Below are 21,722 nucleotides of genomic sequence, written 5' to 3' on the forward strand. Positions count from 1 at the left end.
CTCTCACTGTGGGTAGCACAAAGTCCACAAAACGTTCGTAATAGTACGTCATTCGTAAGCCGATAATCAAGTATGGAGTTAAGAAATGTCGTAACGTTGCGAACCCTTTGTGGCTCGGGACCCGGATCTGGATTCATGGGGATTAAGAATGAGGCACGACATAAGAAATACCAAATTGAAACTCAGCCAGACAGCGGGGCATCCACAGTCATACCAATGCATTCATGAACTGATCGTCACATTCACGACGAAGTATATAAAGATGTAGGGATATACCATGGAACATGGATGGCAACAAGGGAGTAATCATTGTTGTATAATGCCGAGAATCGCACAGCTGTCTACAGCGTTATTAGCTCTAGAATTACCACAGTTATCAAAGTGCATCGTCTTAGGAACCATACAACGTTCGAAATATACCTCTGTCCTCAGGTCCAAAGCCGACTGAAAACATCTCGAACCCGCATGCTGTATTTTCTGCAGGTCCTCATGGTCGAAGTCTCATTCATCCCAATAACTAAGTGTGCCATTTCCACATACAAATATTCGGCCTACACTTTCTAATGAGAGCCAGCAACATTCACGGTTCTCGGTCTGCAGCTTTTCAGCGTTACGGGCAAATGCTATGATCATAACTGATCTAATGACGAATTGCCATTCGCAGTTTCACCGTGTTAGAGTTACCTAGGTACTTAGATACGCATTGCATAAACTTTGAAAGCAGTGAAATTATCACTGGTAAGGTCAACCAGATATTGAGTGACATTTCTCTTACGCTACATTTGGCAACATTCCAACAATATCTGGGGACACCAGAAGGGGCAGTCACCTTGTACATGCAACTCCATATAAATCATCACCACCCCTCAGTCTATTAGCCTAAAGGTTAAAGCCTCCGCCCGCTAAAGGCGGCGTAAAACCACACTCACTCACTCGATCGTTAACATTAACCGTTAACCGTTGTTGAAACGGCGCGGGTAGACATCTCGTGACCACTCATGGCCGGTACATGACATCGTAACCAAAGTGTTTTGACTGCAGTAAAGCTTTGTTTAAAACCAGAACAACTATCATTTACTAAGTAATAAGAATTCAAGTGAGGAGTATCCTCGCTAATCGGGACCAGGTTAATGTTTGTGAGTATTTATAGATTGTACAAAATGTCATGTATGCATGTACATACGTAATACATGGATGTGTAAGTGGTTGGTTGTTGTTTAACGCCGCAGCCAGGAATATTCCAGTTACAGGAGGGTGGTCTTTAAATAACTGAGTCTGGACCAGACAATCGTGTGATCAACAGCATGAGCATCGATCTGCGCGACTGGGAAGAGATGACATGTGTCAACCAAGTCAGCGAGCCTGCTCATCCGATCCCGTTGGTTGCATCTGACGACAAGCTTAGTCGCCTTATATGGCAAACATGGGTTGCTGAAGGCCTATTCTACTCCGGGGCTTTCACGGGTCAATTGTTTTGAAGATTTTCAATAGAATCTCCAATTGAACTAGTGATATCTCGAAAACAATTAAAGATGTCTTCAAGCAGAGATTATGTATTAATAAATTACTGATATCTTATATTGCATGAAACATGTCTTGATATCTGATACACTTATGTATACTATGATTGCAGTGGCTTCAGTGGTATCTTAAAAACGTTTAGAGATATCACGAAATGTGTTCTTGATATCCCAATAAGAGTTCAAGATATCAGAAATTAATTAAGATATATTGAATTATTTACAGATAATTATAAAACATCATTGATATGTTTAATTTCTTAATAAATGTGAAACGTGTTGCCATAGTGTGGTTCAATTCCGTAGCAGGTCATACTATCAGACCTCAAAATACGGTTCTTGTTGTTTCCCTGTCCTAGTGCACGGCATTGCCATCCTGGTAATATTCTATATTAAGAGCGGTTGGGCGGGTCTCTATCGCTATGAAAATCAACTATACGTTTCTAAAAACAATGCCGTATCCTTCCCTGAATACACATGCATGCAGCTATATGATGCTGAACATTACGCTGCCACATTCCCACGGGTAAGTTTTTACCGGCTGACAAGGGAATTTTCAGAGTAGAGTTGTCTACCTTTGACTTGGCACATGGACATCGTATGCAGAAAAGGACAAGAAATATTTCAAAAGCATGTCGGAAAGTGACGAAAAGAGATATGACAAGAAGTCTACCATTTAATTGTTCGAGAAAGGTAAATATGGAAAATCAGCACATGGAGGCCAGAAATTAAACTTAACTGAAGATATATCTTCTGCCACCCAACAAATGTGAAATCAACCAGGAGTGCCTCGTTGAAAACCAGGGAGATCCCCTGGATTTGACGTATTTGCTTGTATTGTGCTGGTCATGTTAATTATTTGCACGATAGGCTTAGGCCATGTCTTGGTTACATTAATGAATGCTAAATATATGTGTGAGTTTAGCTCCACCTCTTTATTTTGTGTTCTTTGTTATGACAGATTCTCATTCTCCTGTCATCTGATAGGTGTCACTTTGTGCAATGCTGTAGGAAAGCACCAAACAGAAACAGCCAACAGTCACTGTATATTTCGATGCTAGTCGGGCTTCTGTGTCCCTTTACTCGCAGTATTAATTGTGGCCGAATTTGCCACTACAGGTTATCTCGTACCAACATCAGTAGTAGAAACAAACGTCTCATTGCATTCGGTTTTACCACCTTGCCTTAAAACACCACTGATACAGCTATGAGATAAGTCCCTTGAGATAATTCGTAGTGGTAAATTGGACCAGAATTGATACTACGAGTATACTTGTGGTAGCAGTCAACATGTTAAGACAATGTTGCACTTGACTCATTTGGAAAGAGTACATGGACTAGAATTAGTAAATCCTTGATGCAGACATTATTGCTCTGTTTACATAATGACAAGAGAGACCGTAGTAAAATCTGTTACTATGTAACATGTGAAAAAATATGTTACATTACAGAAAGTGAAAACATATGCTCGCATTGAATGTATACAGGTTATGTTAATGAAAAAGCAGTATGACCCCAGAGTGTAATGGAGTGTGACCTTGTGCATAGAGACCAGGCCGTATATCGATTGAGATATAGTCCATTTGGGTTCAAGGGAGAATGATGAATGATCAAATATGTCGAAATAGGGATAAATGCACAAAACATAAATAAGACACAAGGTCCTCAGAAACCTCTCTATCCAACAGGTGAGCTGACCCTAGATTGTCAGGTGCTGTACCACCAACCATTTGTCACAGTTTATCAGTTAAACCATGATGATCATGGCTGCACTGAACATGGGTGGCAGCGTTTCTTTTGTTGTTTCGGTGATATGTTAGAAAGAAACAATGATTTGTTTTTCATATGATATGAGTAGGTATGAGGATATCAAATGCTAGAACTTCTTTTTTCCATTTTTGTTTTGTCACCTCTCATACATCTGAAAATTTTGGTTAGAATTAGTTTAGATTACCCTATGCTTGTTGTAAGTGGTGACTAATGGGATCAGGTGGTCAGGCTCACTGACATGGTTGTCACATGTCATTGTATCCCAGTCGTTGTATGCAGTTGATCACTGGATTGTCTGGTTAGACTCTGTTATTTTAAGCCCTCCACCTATCTGGAGCATTGTAATTTCAGCCCAAGACAACATACAAACAAACATTCTGGTACACAAAGGACAGTTTGAAAGGTTCAGAGATTTCATCTGATACTATGGAAACCTCAGCAATTATGAATTTATATTGTGGAATAAGAGCTGATGCCATTTTCTCCCAAACTTTGTCTTCTGTTGTAGACATAGAAGAGTTCCAAGATGTTACGCCAAGGCCTGCGTATTGGCATGCGACACTTCTGTTCCAACGGGTCTGATAAAACACCCCCTGCTGGGTCGTTCCGCTCGCCCTGGAAGATCTTGAAGGAAGAGTTCCAGGCGGTGAAGCAGGGTCAGCCCCTCCCGACTGAACTGCCTGTCCCCCGTGAGGTGGACATTCTGGTGGTTGGAGGGGGGTTGATTGGATCAGCTGTGGCATACTGGATCAAGCAGAGGCATCCGAAGGGAGTCAGCTTGATGGTGTTGGAGAAAGATATGAGCGTAGAAATTATATTTTGTTTGACTTTTTCACCTTCTTACCCTGATCTGTCAGCTGAAGAGCAGAGCTCCAGATAAAATACAAGAGTAAAATGCCAAACTAAATCTTTTGTAATTCAGTAACCTTATACACGCATCTTTAGGAATCCTATCTTCTACTTACTGGTATCACACAATCACAATAACTCCACTGCAGTAAATACCACACCTATATGTGCCATATTTAAACATCACATATACTCAAAGGGTGTACAAATATATAAATCATTTATAACATAATTATAAATGAAACCCTGTCATTAAAATACACATTTAAACATTTAACTACCTTAAATTGACCTTTTTGACAACAGTGCACAATTCTCTCGTGCGAACGAAATTTCAACCAATCAGAGTTGCGCGTCACCATGACATAATATGAGGTATACCTGTGTGGGTCACTGCAGTATTCATGTACAATTTTGGTGGGGTAGATTATCTTGTTTATGGGTTTCTCTAAATCTGATGCCACAATTTTAAAAAATGGCGGTGCCCTGTCGCGAACATCTGCCAGTCTGAGAATAAACGCTATTTAAATGGATTGTTTTTACCTAGTTACAAAATCTAAACAACTCTCTAGTTATTTTTCTAATTTGATGGAAACAAATCTAAAATAGCATCTTCTATCTTGGAAGCGAGGTAGGTATCAAACCACCACATTTAATATATCAGGCTTCCACAAAACTCGCTTCGCACTCACAAACAATATATTTAGTGCAAACTGAGAGGTCAGGTGGAAATCTGCATATGGTGACACCATTTGCCAACACCTGGGAACAATTAACAGCAACTCATTCATTAACAGCAACAGCATTCGTTGTTTACATCTAGAAGTCAGCAAACTGACAACCTTGTAACATATTTTATATATAACAAACTGTAAGTCCTTCCTCACATGACTTCACTGCGTGTTGCCACAGTGCTCTGGTGACAGTGTTATGTAACCTGAGAGCTGGAGTGAAACAGATGACTTTTTTGGCAACTTTTAATTGCTTTGTGTTTATTAACCACATATTTTCTAAGAATGAATATGGTGTTCCGCTTAAGACTAACCACAAGTCTTTCATATGTAATGGTTAAAAAAAGGAAAGACCTCTGCCAACATCCCCCATTAAATTTCATTCTATTCAAATCATATCACCAGAATATATATTCCTCATCTGATAAGGATGAGTTTCAACATGTTTTATTTTCATTGTATCTGAACATTTAGAAAGACTTCAACTGTTCAACTTCTGAAGACTGCCCAAAGAAAGATATGTCAAAATTTTAGGGGGATGTGGACAGAAGAATACAAAAAAAAGTTTATTCATTCTTTAGTGTCATTTAGACATGTATCACTGTTGTTCAATGACAAGTGACTCACATTAGGAAGCAGACATGATAACAATTACTGGAATAACATAAAAACAATTATTTGCAATATATATCATTATCATTTTGGAAGAACCAACTGACTCTGTTTTTGAAAATACTCAAAGGAAACTATCAAAGTTCACTCTGCTACTTGTCACAACATATTATGTACACATGCATCTTCATTGTTGTCTCTTTGCTTGATAACACTGTATGAATCTACACTGAAATGTCACACAAAGTAATAAACAAGTCAGTATTCTTAAAATTGTATGCTTCACTATCAGAACTATCAAGTTTATTGATAATATGAGTCAATTCTTGGTTTCTGTGTACATTATCTGGAGACCTGTCAGACATTTCAAATCCAACTAACCATGACTTGCATGCTAACAGAGGGTTGCCATGTTGGATTGTTCATTCACATAATTAAGGCTGAAACAAGTACGGCTGGCTAAAAAACTTCATAATCTGAAATATCGTCAATGTGAAGAATCATTTACAATTATTGATATGCAAATTTTGTCATTGATAGTATGATACTTAAACTATTGTGGTAAATTAAAGTTTTAATGTACTCACACAATACTCAAAGTTAGGTCTTTGAGGTCTTTACTCATCGGCTACTTGCAAACTGTTTTCAGGATTTTATTGATTCATACATTTTTGGTATTTTGGCGAAGCGTTATTTCTCTGATATTTATAGATAATCATTCGATCCATAGTTAATGAATATTGATCTGTATGATATGTGTCAGTAGCCAGCCATGGTAACAATATATACTGTTTTCTACCAGAGTATCGTGCGTAACATCATTATCATAAGATACCCTGTTGTATATATGTATCATGTATCATATGTAATTAGGTTCAAGGCAATCTTTGACATTGGTTCACCAAACAAGTTTCATACCTCCCTCTCTCTCTCTCTCTCTCTCTCTCTCTCTCTCTCTCTCTCTCTCTCTCTCTCTCTCTCTCTCTCTCTCTCTCTCTCTCTGTCTCTCTCTCTCTCTCTCTCTCTCTCTCTCTCTCTCTCTCTCTCTCTCTCTCTCTCTCTCTCTCTGTCTGTCTGTACTACAACTTCTTATAAAAGAATAATGATCCCATCTTGTGCAACATTAATCATTAACCTTGTTTCCCCAGACAAAGACAATGTAAGAGTATGTATGGTGCTGAAATGCTTGAGTTTAAGTATTGGTGATTCAGAACTTCATTACAGCAAAATTATTCTGGGTCTGATGAGGTCATAAGTTCATATTTTATAAGATTTCATGGCATTGACAGTCATTCAATAACTCTCTGTGATTTGGCATCATGCATCGATTTTTATGTGCATTTAATGTATGACAAACATAGAAATATTTCACCTTTTAAGACTGCAGCCATTAAATAATCAATTAATAAGAAATTTATTTTACATTTGTCATTAGCGTCTACCATGAACTCTGCATCATGTTTCAGTGACAGCCCTTTACTAAACAATCCCATCCCTTTCACTCTCCCTACCTCGTCATCCTCTCCGGAGCCTTCGTTTCCATTCCCTCATTTACTCCATCCACCTCCCATATATAGCTTTGTGTTTGGCTGCCGAGTTTGACATGTAGTTTAGTCTGAAATGATTTGAAGAAGTCTGAGTGGTTCCATACTTTTTCATAATATTAACAGGACTAAAATGCTTCATTTTTCTTAATATTAATGGATAAAAATATATGTGTTTTGGCAAAATGCATAAAATGTTTGACATGTTAGAAACATGATATATGTTAATATTTTTGGCATCTTATTCATAATATGTGGGAATAGAAGGATAGTCTAGTTGTTGAAGTGTTCGCTTGTCATGGGTTTGATTCTGAAATTGTGTTACTGGTCACCAAGTGGCAGAACACATTCACCTGTATTTATGGTTTGTTACAGTACACCCGGGCATCAAGCACTCTGTCAGCAGGTGGTCTCCGCCACCAGTTTTCACTGGCAGAGAATATCCAGCTGTCTATGTTCTGCACCGATTTCCTGCGGAACATCAAAGAACATCTCAGTGTTCTTGGTGAGCATCAATGTTGTTACACAGGATTGTCATGCTGTCGCTTAGTGGGTCAGGTAGCCTAGGGGCCATTCATAATTTGTGGTTAGAATTAATACACAAAGTAAGTGACCCCCTTCCTTGTCATGTACAACATCAATGAACCTGTGCCTGAACATCTGCACAAAATTGATGACCCCCCCTACCTCCCCCCCCCCCAAAATAGGTGCCCCCCTTGAAATCATCATCACCACCACCTAGCCATAAATTATAAACGGTCCCGTAATGCTTAAAGCATTTCCCTGCCATGCCAAAGACATGTTTAATTCCCTACGTGGGTGTGTTGTGTAAAATGATATTGCTGGATTAGATAATATTCTGATAATAATGCCATTAGCATTTTAGACCAAGTAAGAAACGAGGGTATGAAAACAAATCGTGTGATTTGCTGCTGTGTACCAGGGACGTTTCCAGTTTGTAAGATCAGTTTACAGTATGGCAGCCATATGAAAAGATTTATCAATACTTTGCCATTATTTGTTCAAATTGAAAAGAATTTGGTACACATGTAGATTACAGTAGAGCTCAATATCTTCGTGTGTTTTTTGGGCAGAAGTTTCATTTTTTATCATATGTTTTTGAGTATTTAAGTGAACGAGTTGGTTCACTTGTTAAATGGTTGTGAGTATTTATCTTGACTCTATGTTCTTTCTTTGTGTTTCAAATGGTTGAATGTTTGTGGGGATTTCTCAGTACTATCTGCTCTCTGCAACATATGTCATATTTGGGATTTCACTTTCTTGGTAAAGTACAAATTCTAGTACTTCTTTTCGGTTGAGTCCCATCCGGGATTCGAACCCGCACCCTCAGAGTCAGGCACCTAATCGCCAGCACACAAAGTCAGCCGCCTAGCCCGCTCAGCCACCGCGACTTCCGCGGGCTAGGCGGCTGACTTTGTGTGCTGGCGATTAGGTGCCTGACTCTGAGGGTGCGGGTTCGAATCCCTGATGGGACTCAACCGAAAAGAAGTACTAGAATTTGTACTTTACCAAGAAAGTGAAATCCCAAATATGACATGTTGCATTTGACCACTTTCTAAATGGCATCGTGTAATCATATCTGCTCTCTGGTTATGTGATTTTTAGAGCTTCAACAAATACACCATGAGTTGAATACAGTCTATTGTATGGAGAAATTGTAATGATTGCATTTATTTATTTATAAATATCATGCAGTTGTTTAAGTTGAAACAGTTAAATGATATTTTCTTTTTTCAAATCACAAAGAATGCCTTTTATACGCTAATGAGGGACCCATGTCATAACACAAGTTACACTACCGCCTTTCTTGGATATATTCCATTTTGTCTATCTCCCTCAGATAAACAACAAATTACCTCCAAATAAAAGCATATTAAAAAGTATTTTTTGATTCAATTGACCACCATTAACAGGATCCATGGATCCACAGATTTCCACCGGTTTTATTTCAAACTGCTCAGTTTTGTAAATCATCTGAACCAATGACACAATATTGAGTTTTCAGCTGAAGAGCGATTTTCCTGTTGCCATCCCTGCAATAATGAACAGAATTAATGAAAGTTACTGTAAATGGCTTGATTTACCAGATCACTGAATTATTTTCTCATTTCCACAGACCAGGACCCTCCATCTGTCCCTTTCAACCACCAAGGCTATCTGTTCTTGGTACCTCCAGACAATGTGGAACAGTGTTTGAAAAACCATGCTTTGCAGACGTAAGAGTTGTGAGACCAAAGTTACTTATATTTGCTATCATTACTAACCGTAACTTTAAAGTACCAAGGCAAAAAAGTACATGTATTTATGCCCCTGCCATATATTGCAGGGGACATATAGCGTTACCCTTGGTGTCGGTCTGCACATATGAAACAGGGAATGTAGTCTATCCACTTCTCCACCAAAAAATGCTCTGTGGAATTCAGTGAACTTATACATGGGCATTCTTTGGATTTTAATGGTATGCATCTCACAGTTGGTTTTGTATTTTATCATTTTTTGTAAGTGTAGAGACATTTGAACTTGGGTACGTTTTGCTGAATTTTTCAATGATGATAATGAAATAGGGGATGTGTACGTTATCCACTTCTCAAAAACTACTGTAGGGAATTCATTAGATTACACATGTGCTTAAAGGGACACTAATGGTGTGCATCTCATATTTTGGGTTTTTTATTTTATTTATTTTTTTCAGTATTAATACCATTTGAACTTACATAAATTTTGTTGAATTTTACTCAGAATATAGTTTTACAGGGGAGGTGTACACTATCCACATAAATTTTGTTGAATTTCACTCAGAATATAGTTTTACAGGGGAGGTGTACGCTATCCACATAAATTTTGTTGAATTTGTCTCTATCCACTTCTCCACGAAAACTGCTCAACAGAAATGATTAAGCTTTTACATGTGTATCATTGGAACTCAAAAGATGTGCATCTCATAGCTGCATAGATGTTTATTGTACTTGTATAGTAGAAATTAAGCACCAGATCACACTCAGTGTAGGGAAAACAGTTGGGGCATCCAAGTCCCTGGCTACTAACTCTTACTTACACAATTTGAATGCAACTGAAAGGTTAGCACCAACATGGGTGCAACATTCACTGAGGAGCGGTTGCCCCAGGATTGTTTTCTTCATGTCAAAGTTGCCATGTCCTTATGTATTGTGTTTACTCCATATCCAGTGAGCTGGGGGCCAAGGTTGAGCTACTGACGTGTAGCCGGCTCAAGGAGAAGTTTCCCTGGCTGAACCTCGATGGAGTGGAGCTTGGAAGTTATGGTCAGTGATTCATGAAAGTTTGGGGGTCGAAAGAGGGAGAACATTACATGGGGAGTCCAGGACTTGAAATCAGTCATATCTGGGAGATTATATTTATAGTTGTCTCCCCTGGAAGGGCTGTTCAGTTTCATTAAACTATAGGATCTGTAAGTCTCACAAGGCACTACTTCCAGTACTAAGATGGTCCTGGCTCTCTTAACACTCCAGGCTGTGATATGAGAGACAGCTTAGTTTCAGTGACAAGCATATATTTAAGAACTGGTTCTGGTTACAAACTGCATGCCCGCCAGATGTGACTTGACTATACTAGTTCAAGTACTGGTCCAACTATGCTTGGTTGTCGCAGCTGTTGAGAGTCAGAATAGTTGGCTGATTTTTGGATGGTTAGTTCGGAAATTTGTTGAATGTATGAAAAAGCCATGACCCACTTATACTGAGCCCTATACTCATTCAAAGATTAATGGGGACACCAGGATTTGGAATCAGTCTTATATGGGAGATAACATTCAGAGTTGTTTCCCTTGCAAGGGCTGTTCGATTTTACATAGGCTGCATAAAAATTGAATACTTTACCTTATCCTGACTCATGTCTATTATGCTTATCTCCTCCCTTTATGCGAAGATAGTGGAATACTTGAAATCCCTTGACGTTTCCTTCTAATTGAAGCAGACATACAATACACTCTCCCATTTGTTTTCTCTCAGAAATATAGTTTGGAAGTGGAGCAAGTGTTAATGAGTGGTAGATTCAGTCAGACTCGTTCTTACAGACACTCATTCTTACAGTGGAGATATGGATGATCAGGACACGTTCAAGTGAAAATTACTTTTTTTAAATGGCATTTAAAAATTGTTGCGTGCACAACTATAAGTGAAGCGACGATGCCTGAGAAACATTTCATTCTTTTATTTAGCCTTACAAAGACTTATTTTTTTCCCTCATATTTCCTTTCATTTGCTTCCAAGTGAAGTTGTAGTCTTTGCGTAATCTTATCAGACTATTAAGTAAGTTGTGAACTCTAGGATCAGAAATTTCTGACTTGATATGTAGTGTGGTAATAATCTATTTATGGTCATAGCATGTGGATGTCAATGAATTTGTCTGAAGGTAACATTCAGAAAATGACTTATAATGAGATATTAGATACGATATGAAAAGTGTTGCTTAGTTGCTTAGAGAACCCGATAGTGCATGTCAACACAGAGCATCTCAGCCTGTGTTAGCTGTAAACTCTGAGTTCAAGCCATAACCTGCTTGATTAAAGTATATCCAGAGGGCTGAAATGGGTAGCCATGATGCAAGGGAGATAACTCACATTTCAGAATTTGTCTGTTATGATATTGAGGTGGAGCGTAAGGGGCAAGTGGAAGCACAGGTAGTCAAGTCATCTAAGGCACTGAAATTCATTGTGCAGAGTTGTGTCACTAGTAGACACAAGAAACTGAAGCTGTAATTAAGTCACTATTAGCCCAGTTACTCATTCACTAACTGAAAGGCTGTGTTTCAGATTTGAAAGGAAAGGGCTGGTTGTGCTCTCTGTAAGGACATAATGCATACTCACTGTTACACTCACTCACTCATTCACTCACTTTCTTGACCACTTACTCAACCACCCACAGGTCAACTGTTTCAGTGGACTCACTCGCTCACTCTGTCACACTCAACCACCACCTTCCAGCCCAGCCACTAACTCTTTTTTACATTTCATCCACCCCCCAACCATCTCAATCACCTTCCAACCAACTCACTCACCTTCCAACCAACTCACCCACCCCCCAACCAACTCACTCACCCCCCAACCAACTCACTCACCTTCCAACCCAGCCATACAATCACTCATTCTGCAAGGTCCTGTGTTTTAGGTGTGGAAGGAGAGGGCTGGTTTGACCCCTACTGTCTGCTCCAGGCCTTCAAGCAGAAGAACCAGAGTCTAGGGGTCCGCTATGTGGCAGGGGAGCTCACTGAGTTTGATTTTAGGGAACAGAGAATTATGATGGGCTCTGAGTCAAACTCTCACAAAATACTCGACTCTGCTGTTGTAAGTTACTTCAGTTTAACCATCTTTCCTAGGGTTGAATTAAGTTACTTCAGTTTAACCATCTTTCCTAGGGTTGAATTGTTCTTATCATAAGATGTGGCTAACAGGACTGGGTGGTCAGACTTGCTGGTTAACACTTGTTGTTGTGTGGATTGATGCTTAATCACTGGATTATCTCGCCCAGATTCAATTATTTCACAACTGTTGCCATTTAGCTGGAATATTGCTGTGTACTGCATGAAACAACAAACAAACCAACACTTTATGGGTGACAACTCTTTCACAGCTAATAGTTATATTATTTAAAAGTAGCCCTTTCACAGGAACTGCAAGGTAATCCCAAATATAGATTTAAGCCAGTAAATGTTGTGTTACCCATTTAAACATAATATAATTCTTAGATACACACGATTTATGCATTTAAATCATCATTTTATTCACACGACTATCCAGTTTTCATGTGAGTAGTTCTGAAACTGTTTTGTCCTGACAGTTTTCGACTCACTGTTTTACCTCACTGTTTTACTTTACACCAGTCAGGTGTTTACATTGACATGCAATGATAGATTTTTTCCATATGTGATGCGAACCCCGAACCTTTCAGATAAAAGGCAAAGATGGAAAGATGTATCAGACGAGGTTCGCAGTCGTCATCAACTGCGCTGGAGCCTGGGCAGGCGATGTTGCGAGGAAGGCAATGATTGGTCTTGGTCCTGGTGACCTGGCAACTCCGCTTCCTGTTGAACCCCGGTAGGTGACGATACTGGTTGCAGTACCTGTTCCTCTTGAAGCAGCAGATTCTGGTCCCAGAGTTGTTGCAGCGTGAAGATGCGGGTTAGAATTGTTCTCCAGTTGACCAAATTTTAACATTCATCCCATCTCATTATTTGCCCTTCTGTCTCTTGTTTCAAAACTGAATAGATGCACAAGATCTGGGTTAGAATTGGTCTTCAGCAATTCATGCTTGACGACTAACAGGATCGGGTGGTCAGACTCATTGACTTGACTGACACATGTCTTTTTATTTTAGTTGCATAGATTGATGCTTATGCTACTAATCACTGGATTGTCTGGTCCAGACTTTGTTATTTATAAACTAATAGTTGGAATATAATGCGGAGTGCATTGTAAAACAACAAACCAACCAGTACAGCCACTTCCTGTTGAACTGCAGGATGCAGTACATAATTTCTTATGCTTGAAAAGCAATCTCTTCTTAAAGAGTTTATCAAGGATCTACATTCTACATTCAATACTGTTGTGCAAGTGACAAGTATATTATTATTTGATAAATTGTATTGTTGGATTTGATCAGATAAGAGTTTTCCTATTCAGATGAACACTGTTTTGCACGTACCCTTTTCTGACAAGTATCCATCTGAACAGTGACTATCACCACGTGTTTACACACACACTGCAGCATGAATCAAATCAGGGACTTGTGTCATCACGTGACAAGCAATTGATTGTTGAGTTGTTACTAAATTTCAGACTGAGAAATGTGGATGAGGAGTCAACTGAACACAACTGTGTTGTGGTGCTGTAAAATGCTAGGTTTGCCAGTATGCTGATCATCATGACTGAGCAAACACACTTTCAACATTCAGAAAGAATTCTTTGAAAATCAGAGAGGCACTTGAGAGTTCATCCTTCTCGCCAGCAAGAAAAGATATGCATACGTTTTAGGATATACTAGTAGATGAGGCAGTCTTGAAATGGCTTAATGTATTGGGGCATATGTTTATGGCTAAGGCAGAAGAATTGGCAAAGGAATTGGGGGTTAGTGAATTCACATGAACTGACAGGTTAATAGGGAGACACAATATTGTCTTCAAGACGGTTTGTGGGGAGAAGAATGCTGTTGAGACAGCTTGCAATGCTATGAAACAGTGGAACACAAACTTAGCGACAGTTTTGTAGATAAATGCAGAAGAAAAATAGGAATATTGCCCTTGTGATTGAAAACTGCCTTGCCCATCCATGTGTTCCAAATTTGAGAAATGTAAAGTTATTCTTTCTGCAATCAAACACAATGAGCAAAACACAGCCCATGTGTCAGGGAATAATCCAAAATCTGAAAGACCACTACAGAAAACACATAACAATGAAGCATGTGGCCTCCATTGAATCACAAAGAGAAATGAATCATTGCCCAACTCAGATGTGTCGATATTCCTATAAATTGATATTATTTCTTGTTCCTGTAAATATGGAGACAACTGTGTTCGACGGTGTATTAGGACAAATGGTGAAAATTATTTATCAACCAGTTTTTATGTCAGGAGATGCTCAGCAAGCCAACTCTATTATTTATTTCTAGACAGAAGAGCATTAGATGTCATTAATATTGGACACAGTATGAATCTATCTAACACATGCCTTCGGGGTGTTTATCAAACAAGAATGTAAACACAACACACTGGATAATTAAGGACGGTTTCCTTGTAGGAAGCGCTACGTCTATGCCATCCATTGTCCGGACGGACCGGGGGTCGCGTCACCTTTGACAGTGGACTCCACCTTGACCTACTACAGACAGGATGGATACGGTGGCCATTACATCTGTGGCTGCTCCCCTACAGAGGTCAGTATACACAGGAAGGCTCCGAGAGGACAAGTGGAGCTGGGTGGAAAGTGCGTGATTCAGGGAGGAGGAATGATGTGAAGAGCCAAGGTGATGGATGTATGAGAAAGAATGGTTTAGGACAAGTGGGGCAAGGTGGTCACCGGATGACGTATGGTGGTGGATGGGTGGGTCAGGATGTTGGATTGATCTGTGAGAGGGTGATTAATGGATGGGGTCAGGATAGTGGATGGTACGTCAGGTTGGTGGATGCTGAGTGGATGATGGGTGAGGCTGAGTGGTTGATGGGCGAGGCGCAGTGGTTGATGGGTGAGGCGGAGTGGATGATGGGCGAGGCTGAGTGGTTGATGGGCGAGGCGGAGTGGTTGATGAGCGAGGCGGAGTGGTTGATGGACAAGGCGGAGTTGTTGATGGACGAGGCAGAGTGGTTGATGGATGAGACAGGACTGTGGATGCTTTAGCTATGATCAGGGTGGTGGATAGGTGTATGATAAATGGGTGAGGTAGGATGGTGGTTCAAGCAGATGAAGTACACAGCCTGTGTTTGTATAATCCAGGAGAATGAGCCATGCACAGATGATCTCGAGGTCAACTATGACTACTTCCACGAGAACGTGTGGCCATCACTAGCAAGCAGGGTGCCCAAGTTCGAATGTCTCAAGGTATGAAAATCACCAGGAAACTGCTTACCTCCTATTATGATCAATCATGCTGTCGCTAAATGATGAATTGGGTGTCCATTTTGTGATGTGTGTTAGACCTGACATTCAGCAACTCATGCTTGTCATAAGAGCCTACGAACAGGATCGCTTGGTCAGGCTTGCTGATAATGATGTCATCGGTTCCCAATTATATAGATCAATGTTCATGACATGATAATCAATAGATTATCTGGTCCAGACTCGATTTAAAGACCGCTGCCAAATTGTTTAAATATTGCTGAGTGTGGCGTTAAACAATAAGCCAACCAATCAAATCATTTTGTTTTAGTCATTCCATGTCCATTTTTCTTTCAGTTAAAAAGTGCCTGGGCTGGTTTCTATGACTACAACACGTTTGACCAGAACCTGATTATAGGGAACCACCCCTATCATCGCAACATGATCTTTGCCAATGGTCTCAGTGGCCATGGTGTACAGCATGCAACAGGCATTGGACGTGCCGTCATGGAACTCATTATCGATAACGACTTCAAAACTATTGACTTGAGTAATTTAGGTTTTGAGAGACTGATATATAAGACTCCAGTACTAGAACAGCACATTGTGTAAAATGGAGAACTTTGTGACCGAGAATGTTTGGATAAGTTTGGGTAATAGAAATAATTACACTTATTAGAGTGGTACAGAAAGTACATGATCTCATTTGAAACTCATGGCGGCTGAGTGGGTTAGACCTTTGACCTTGTTTGTGGTAATTAAGTGAGTTTGGGTTTAAAGCCTGGATGGGACTAATTTTATAAAAGATGATAGAATCTGTACTTTGTCTATGTCTACCATATATCCCAGGACTGGTATATGCCATTTTTGTTGAGTTAATGGAGGACAGTTTTATGTAGAGCAGGTCATTGAAAACAGGGTTATTTCCGCTCTCTGCTCATAAAGATGTTATATTGCACAAGTACCTACGTGCATTGTCACAACAGAGATTTATCTTTTCACTTGCAACAGTGTAGAGAGTTCATCTTTTCACTTGCAACTTGAGAAGTGTTCATGTCTTCACTTTCAAGGATAAGCAATGTCATAAGGATAAGCAGTTTTTCACTGTTGCTTTCTCTGTTGTGAAGGAGGATAGATAAAACTATAAAACACCTTCAGGCTGTTATGTGGCAGTAGATACCATCAGGGAACCAACACTAAGGGTCGCTTTCACCATCAGTCGGTCCAGTGTGCACACTTCTGTCCCCTCGTTGTGCCAGGATTTGCAGGTCTTCAGTATAAATCTTGTATCAACACAGATAGTGATTGTTGGTTTCTCAGCACCAAACCTGTGCTTATCTTTTTCATAAAAGTAGTAGACATTAATGACATTATCGCAAAATAAATTCACGTTGTGAAATAACCAAAATAATGCTGTAAGGTGATCTCATGAACTCAAGATTAAGAACGTGTTCTAGTATGGTTACAATGATGACCTCAGTAACATTTCCTCTTGGTGTCTGTAGTCAGTGGTGGATGTTACAAGTGAAGATGTTACAAGTGAAGGTTCAGCTATGAACTGACTTAAAACTGATCTGGGTCTTCTTAGGAGTCAGTAAGGGACCATTTCTTCATTCATGGCTGGGGGTGCAGCCTCGATATCTCCAGGGTATACATTCTGATAAGTCTCCACTCTGCCCAGGATGCATCTACGGCTCAGTCCGAAACTTTCATTACCTCCCTTTGCTGGCTCGAATTCTCACAATCAACCAATCAGCTAAGCCGTTGTTACAACTGAACTTGCCAGTGTCAATAAAGATAGCGGTTGCAACTACAAAGGTGTGTTCGCATTGCAACTCAGATTTAGGAGAAATCGTACAGACACATTGATAGGTTCGAAAATTCAAAAAATTACATGCAAGAACTCCTTCTGCCTCTTTCAGAGAATTTGTGCATGGCTCATGTTGCCTAGTTTAATCAGTTAGATAATTTAAAAAGTGAAAGTGTGTTCTGATTGGTTCGCTCAACTTCCCAGTGTAAATACCTGATTGGATAAAAAGCCAGTCAAGGGAGGTAATAAATTTATCGGACTTAGCCGTAGATGTGTCCAGGGTTAGGTACAGACTTATCGGAACATATACTCTGAAGGTATCGAGGATGCTTGGGGGTGGGGAGCGATGATTTTTTATGGAGAAGCATGTACAGTATGAATGACCCCCCATAAAATTTGTGTGAAAGTTTAATGACCCCCTGCATGTCATGTAGAAATCAACGACAACACACACCACTTTTTTATATTTTAATGTACAAAATTGCCGACCCAAACCTAGTACCAGTGCATAAAACTGATGACACCCCTACCTCCCCAGAACAAAATAGGTGACCCCTTTAAAATCATCATCACCCTCCAGCCGTAAATTATGAACAGTCCCTAACTGATGGTAACATTAGGATAAAGGGGCATTATTGAATTGTTTATTTCTGGGAATGTGTTTGATTTTAGTATAGCATGTGTTGATGAAAATGTGTATGAATGTTGATTGAAATAAACTGAAACTGTTTTTATTTGATTCTGTGTACAGCAATGACAATTTATTCAAGGTTCAGCAATTTGAACTCTCAGAACAAATAGAGTGAATTGTGCAGTTAGCAGTGATCTAGCTGCCTAAAGAGGCTTGTTATTGAGTCTCATGCAAACCAGAATTTGTTAGCAACAGCAGTGATCCAACTATCATGAGTGGCCTGTATATCATTATCTCTCATAAACCAGAGGATGCTGCACATGCTGTTGATCACTGGATTGTCTGGTTCACTCTCAGGTATTTAACTGTCACGATATAGTTGGAATATTGCTGGGTGTGGCAGGGTTTTTTTGTGTGTGTTTGTTTTTGTTATATTTTATAAATCAAATGTCTTGACAATCAAGTGATTGATGACGATGTGATTGCTGCTATCTTGCCTCATAGCTTCCTGAGACCAGTTCTAACTTGAACTGTCTTGGGTCCTCCTTTTTGTGAGACATATGGGAAGAATACTGGTCAGAGCCTTCCACATATTACAACATCTATGAGTCACGTTGTGAAAGTCATTACATGCTAGCTTGAACAGTCATTTTCTGTTTCTTGGAAGAAACTTCTAAACATATAAAAAGTCTTGTCAAATATGGAAAGCATATCTCTCTTTGAAGACAAGTGCACTTAGCTATCTTTTTTATGGCCATGTGTCAGAGGTCACCTTGAAATTCAACCTTTTAAAGTATGAATTGAATCCTCACATGTTTTTTAATTAAAGCAACATGTTGAAATCCTCAGTCAAACGATCACCACTAGTGTGTATATTTCAAATAATGTAGTTTTAATGGGAATCATTTGAAACATATGAACATTAGATTGGCTTGTTTATAATGGAAAGGTTGGCATGAAGTTGTAACCTGGGAGCTTCAAACAGCAGGTTGTTGACGCAGTGGCGCCAAACTGACGATGACCTGCAACTGAAATTAGGAACTGTTTCTAATAAGCACCAGAAAAAAATGCAATGAAAACTTAATGATAAATTGTTAAAGAAATAACAGAAAAACAATGATACTATGTTTAATGGTTGCTGTCATGAAGGGAAATGTACATAGGAAGAGGATGGCAGACACGGTAACAGCATTTTTTTGGATTAAATGCAGTCCAAAGAAAGTAAGAATGGTAAATGCATTTTTAATGTATTGTATTAACTTCCACAGAGTATGTCGCAACAGTTTCGGATTTTATCTTCATGATTTCAGATCTGCCAAGGAAGTAAACATTGTTTAAGGCAAAATGAACTATGGCTTGAATCTTTTAAAGCTATTTTTTAATGACATGGAAAAATCATCATTTATGATTAGTCACATATTTTTCACATCGATTTCTTGTAATATCAGTCAGAATGAGTTGATTACTGTTTTATTTATACCAATGTGACACTAAAAATATGTAAAAAAAAAAAAAGAAAAATATGTATGTATATAAAAACACATAAAAATTGTCGATCTTTTGAAATAGAAATTTGTTTCAATTTTCTTACTTGCTATGATGGAAGAGCATGTTGAAAATTTATTACTTTGCAAGAAAGTGACGTTAGGACAAAAAGTAAAAGGTGGTGGAGATGCCGGGGATCGAACCCGGGGCCTTTCACATGCGAAGCGAACGCTCTACCACTGAGCTACATCCCCGTACGAAAAACTCGGGAAATCTTATCACATACATTGCCACCAACGTTACTTGTACGTTCTCCTTTATTCCGACAATGAATTTTAGCGACATATTTAATGTACTTCAACTTGATATCAAATGTCATCAACGACAAATAGCAAGTGTAAAAGTAATACTGGCGAAAACAACTCAGCTGAGAAGGGAGATAACTGCTGTAGCATGTGTGTCATAGCCTACAATGGAAGACAGCCTGCATCATCCACAAAGCCCAACGTGTCAATCTTCCCAACACGGAAGTATACACAAAGGCCCTTTCTAAAAATAACAGCATCATTCAATAGAATCAACATAAACGAGGGTAAAGGATTTTAACAGTGGTTTATATACAACATAAGGGACTGTTCGTAATACTTATAGCGTTCGCTATCTCAACATGATAGTGAACACTACGTATATATCATGCATGTGAAGCTGCGTTTTGGTGTAAAGTTTTGTTCAGAAGTCGCCAACTTTCAATTATTTTTATCAAGCATTTAGACCATATATTATTTTTTTATAATACATCAGTTCATGTGTAAACAGTACCTATATTCAGTATTTAAAAAAATGCCAAATCTAGTTCAGAACAGTTGCTTGAAGTACGTGGCCATATTAACACTCCAGTGAGTCTAAACTTTATAAGGTTGTATACATGTCCGAATAATGCAGAAAATACACTCGGCAATCAATTAATTCATCTGCATTTCACAACCCGGTGATAAAAAGCCATATAAGGCTGATATCAGCCCCTACATGCATATGCACGAACTTCAGCACAGAAAACCTTGCAATGGGACAATCAGATCAAGGTCAATGAGCGTAAAGGTCAAGGTGACCTAGTTGAATACATGATCATCCCATATGAAGCACATGACTTTCAAAGAAAAATGGAAGAAATTCTGATGGTTCACAGCCATGTTCTAAATCCTGATATCAAAGAAAACAGATACTGTTTAGTGAAAGTATGTGTTTTAACGCGGATTTGAACAGTCTTATCCACATGATCGCGGGTCAGTAGGAGGAAGGGCCGAAGTAACGCAAGACCAGACGTTTCATAAACCACCTTGGTGAAAACACCGAACTGGGCAATGGTGCTCACAAACCACTAAACGTAATTCCGACCCACAATAATAGATTACCCACATGGGTACAATGTGTGAAGCCCATTTCTGGTGTCCCTCGCGGTCATAATGTAATATTGCTAATCCGAAAACTAACCTCATTCACTCTCATAAGGGACAGAGCGCTGCGCAGTTATTTGCGGCGTCTCGGGCGAATGTAGCTCTTGTGACCATATATATTTTAATGCTTGTCATAAGCTGTGTTATCTGTGATATTTTCATGTAGCACAGTGAATATACCTACATGTATACATACAACTCACAGATATTCATATGGTATGACTGATGTACGTTTTAACACCTCACTATACGATAACAATATTGTCGCATAAACCGACGAATATTGTTTTGCACCAGATTTCTATAGTGTACGGGTGCCGGATCTACTTTTTCCAATGTATTTTGAAAAATCAAACACCATTCTGTTCAGTTTGTGTCTGTGGTCAGAACCTGGCACTTTTTTGATGACGTCAGGTGGACGACTGCGATCGCACGTATACATCTGATACGTCCCTTGCGCGGTGTGATACTCAGGTCACGGTAACCTCAGCAGAAGTATTGATAGTGTCGAGCTGAGATAGATAGAAACTGCTCCTGAGTTATCCCATCCTCGATATTTCCTCGATACGTTCCGACGAGTCTCTACTATACCTTGGACGCATCTACGGGTCGGTCCGATAATTTTATTACCTCCATTTGCTGGCTTCATATTCTCACAATAGCCGATCAGCTAGGCCGTCGGTATAACCGAGCTTGCCAGTGTCAAGAAAGGTAGCGGTCACGAAAGTTTGC

The 21,722-nt window shown here is 39.4% G+C and overlaps 1 protein-coding gene and 1 non-coding gene across 3 annotated transcripts; one reads left to right on the forward strand and one right to left on the reverse strand.

Moving 5' to 3' along the window:
* Window positions 1-2,089: 2,089 nt before the first annotated feature.
* On the forward strand, window positions 2,090-18,159 carry LOC137273445 (FAD-dependent oxidoreductase domain-containing protein 1-like). 2 transcript variants are annotated; one of them, XM_067806136.1, is made up of 10 exons: window positions 2,090-2,213; window positions 3,799-4,095; window positions 7,402-7,531; window positions 9,164-9,263; window positions 10,234-10,328; window positions 12,192-12,367; window positions 12,972-13,117; window positions 14,816-14,951; window positions 15,509-15,613; window positions 15,968-18,159. In XM_067806136.1, exons 2-10 carry the CDS (start codon window positions 3,817-3,819, stop codon window positions 16,220-16,222), a joined length of 1,422 nt encoding a protein of 473 aa, XP_067662237.1. In that variant the 5' UTR covers window positions 2,090-2,213; window positions 3,799-3,816; the 3' UTR covers window positions 16,223-18,159. The 2 variants fall into 2 exon arrangements, with proteins under 2 accessions (XP_067662237.1, XP_067662239.1); XM_067806138.1 differs by having other exon boundaries at window positions 2,122-2,213; window positions 3,799-4,087; window positions 7,400-7,531.
* Window positions 18,160-19,718: 1,559 nt separating this feature from the next.
* Trnaa-cgc (transfer RNA alanine (anticodon CGC)) lies at window positions 19,719-19,790 on the reverse strand. Its single transcript has one exon. It is a non-coding gene; the product is annotated as a tRNA-Ala (tRNA).
* Between the last annotated feature and the right edge of the window lie 1,932 nt (window positions 19,791-21,722).

This window comes from Haliotis asinina, chromosome 2 (assembly GCF_037392515.1).
Source record: "Haliotis asinina isolate JCU_RB_2024 chromosome 2, JCU_Hal_asi_v2, whole genome shotgun sequence".
NCBI lineage: Eukaryota > Metazoa > Mollusca > Gastropoda > Lepetellida > Haliotidae > Haliotis > Haliotis asinina.

Excerpts from the sequence above, each read along its gene's own strand:
- LOC137273445 (XM_067806136.1), top strand. The coding sequence starts at position 3,817 with ATGTTACGCCAAGGCCTGCGTATTGGCATGCGACACTTCTGTTCCAAC. Across the intron at positions 4,096-7,401 it reads TGTTGGAGAAAGATATGAGC|TACACCCGGGCATCAAGCAC; the intron begins GTAGAAATTATA and ends GGTTTGTTACAG. Across the intron at positions 10,329-12,191 it reads AGTGGAGCTTGGAAGTTATG|GTGTGGAAGGAGAGGGCTGG; the intron begins GTCAGTGATTCA and ends CCTGTGTTTTAG.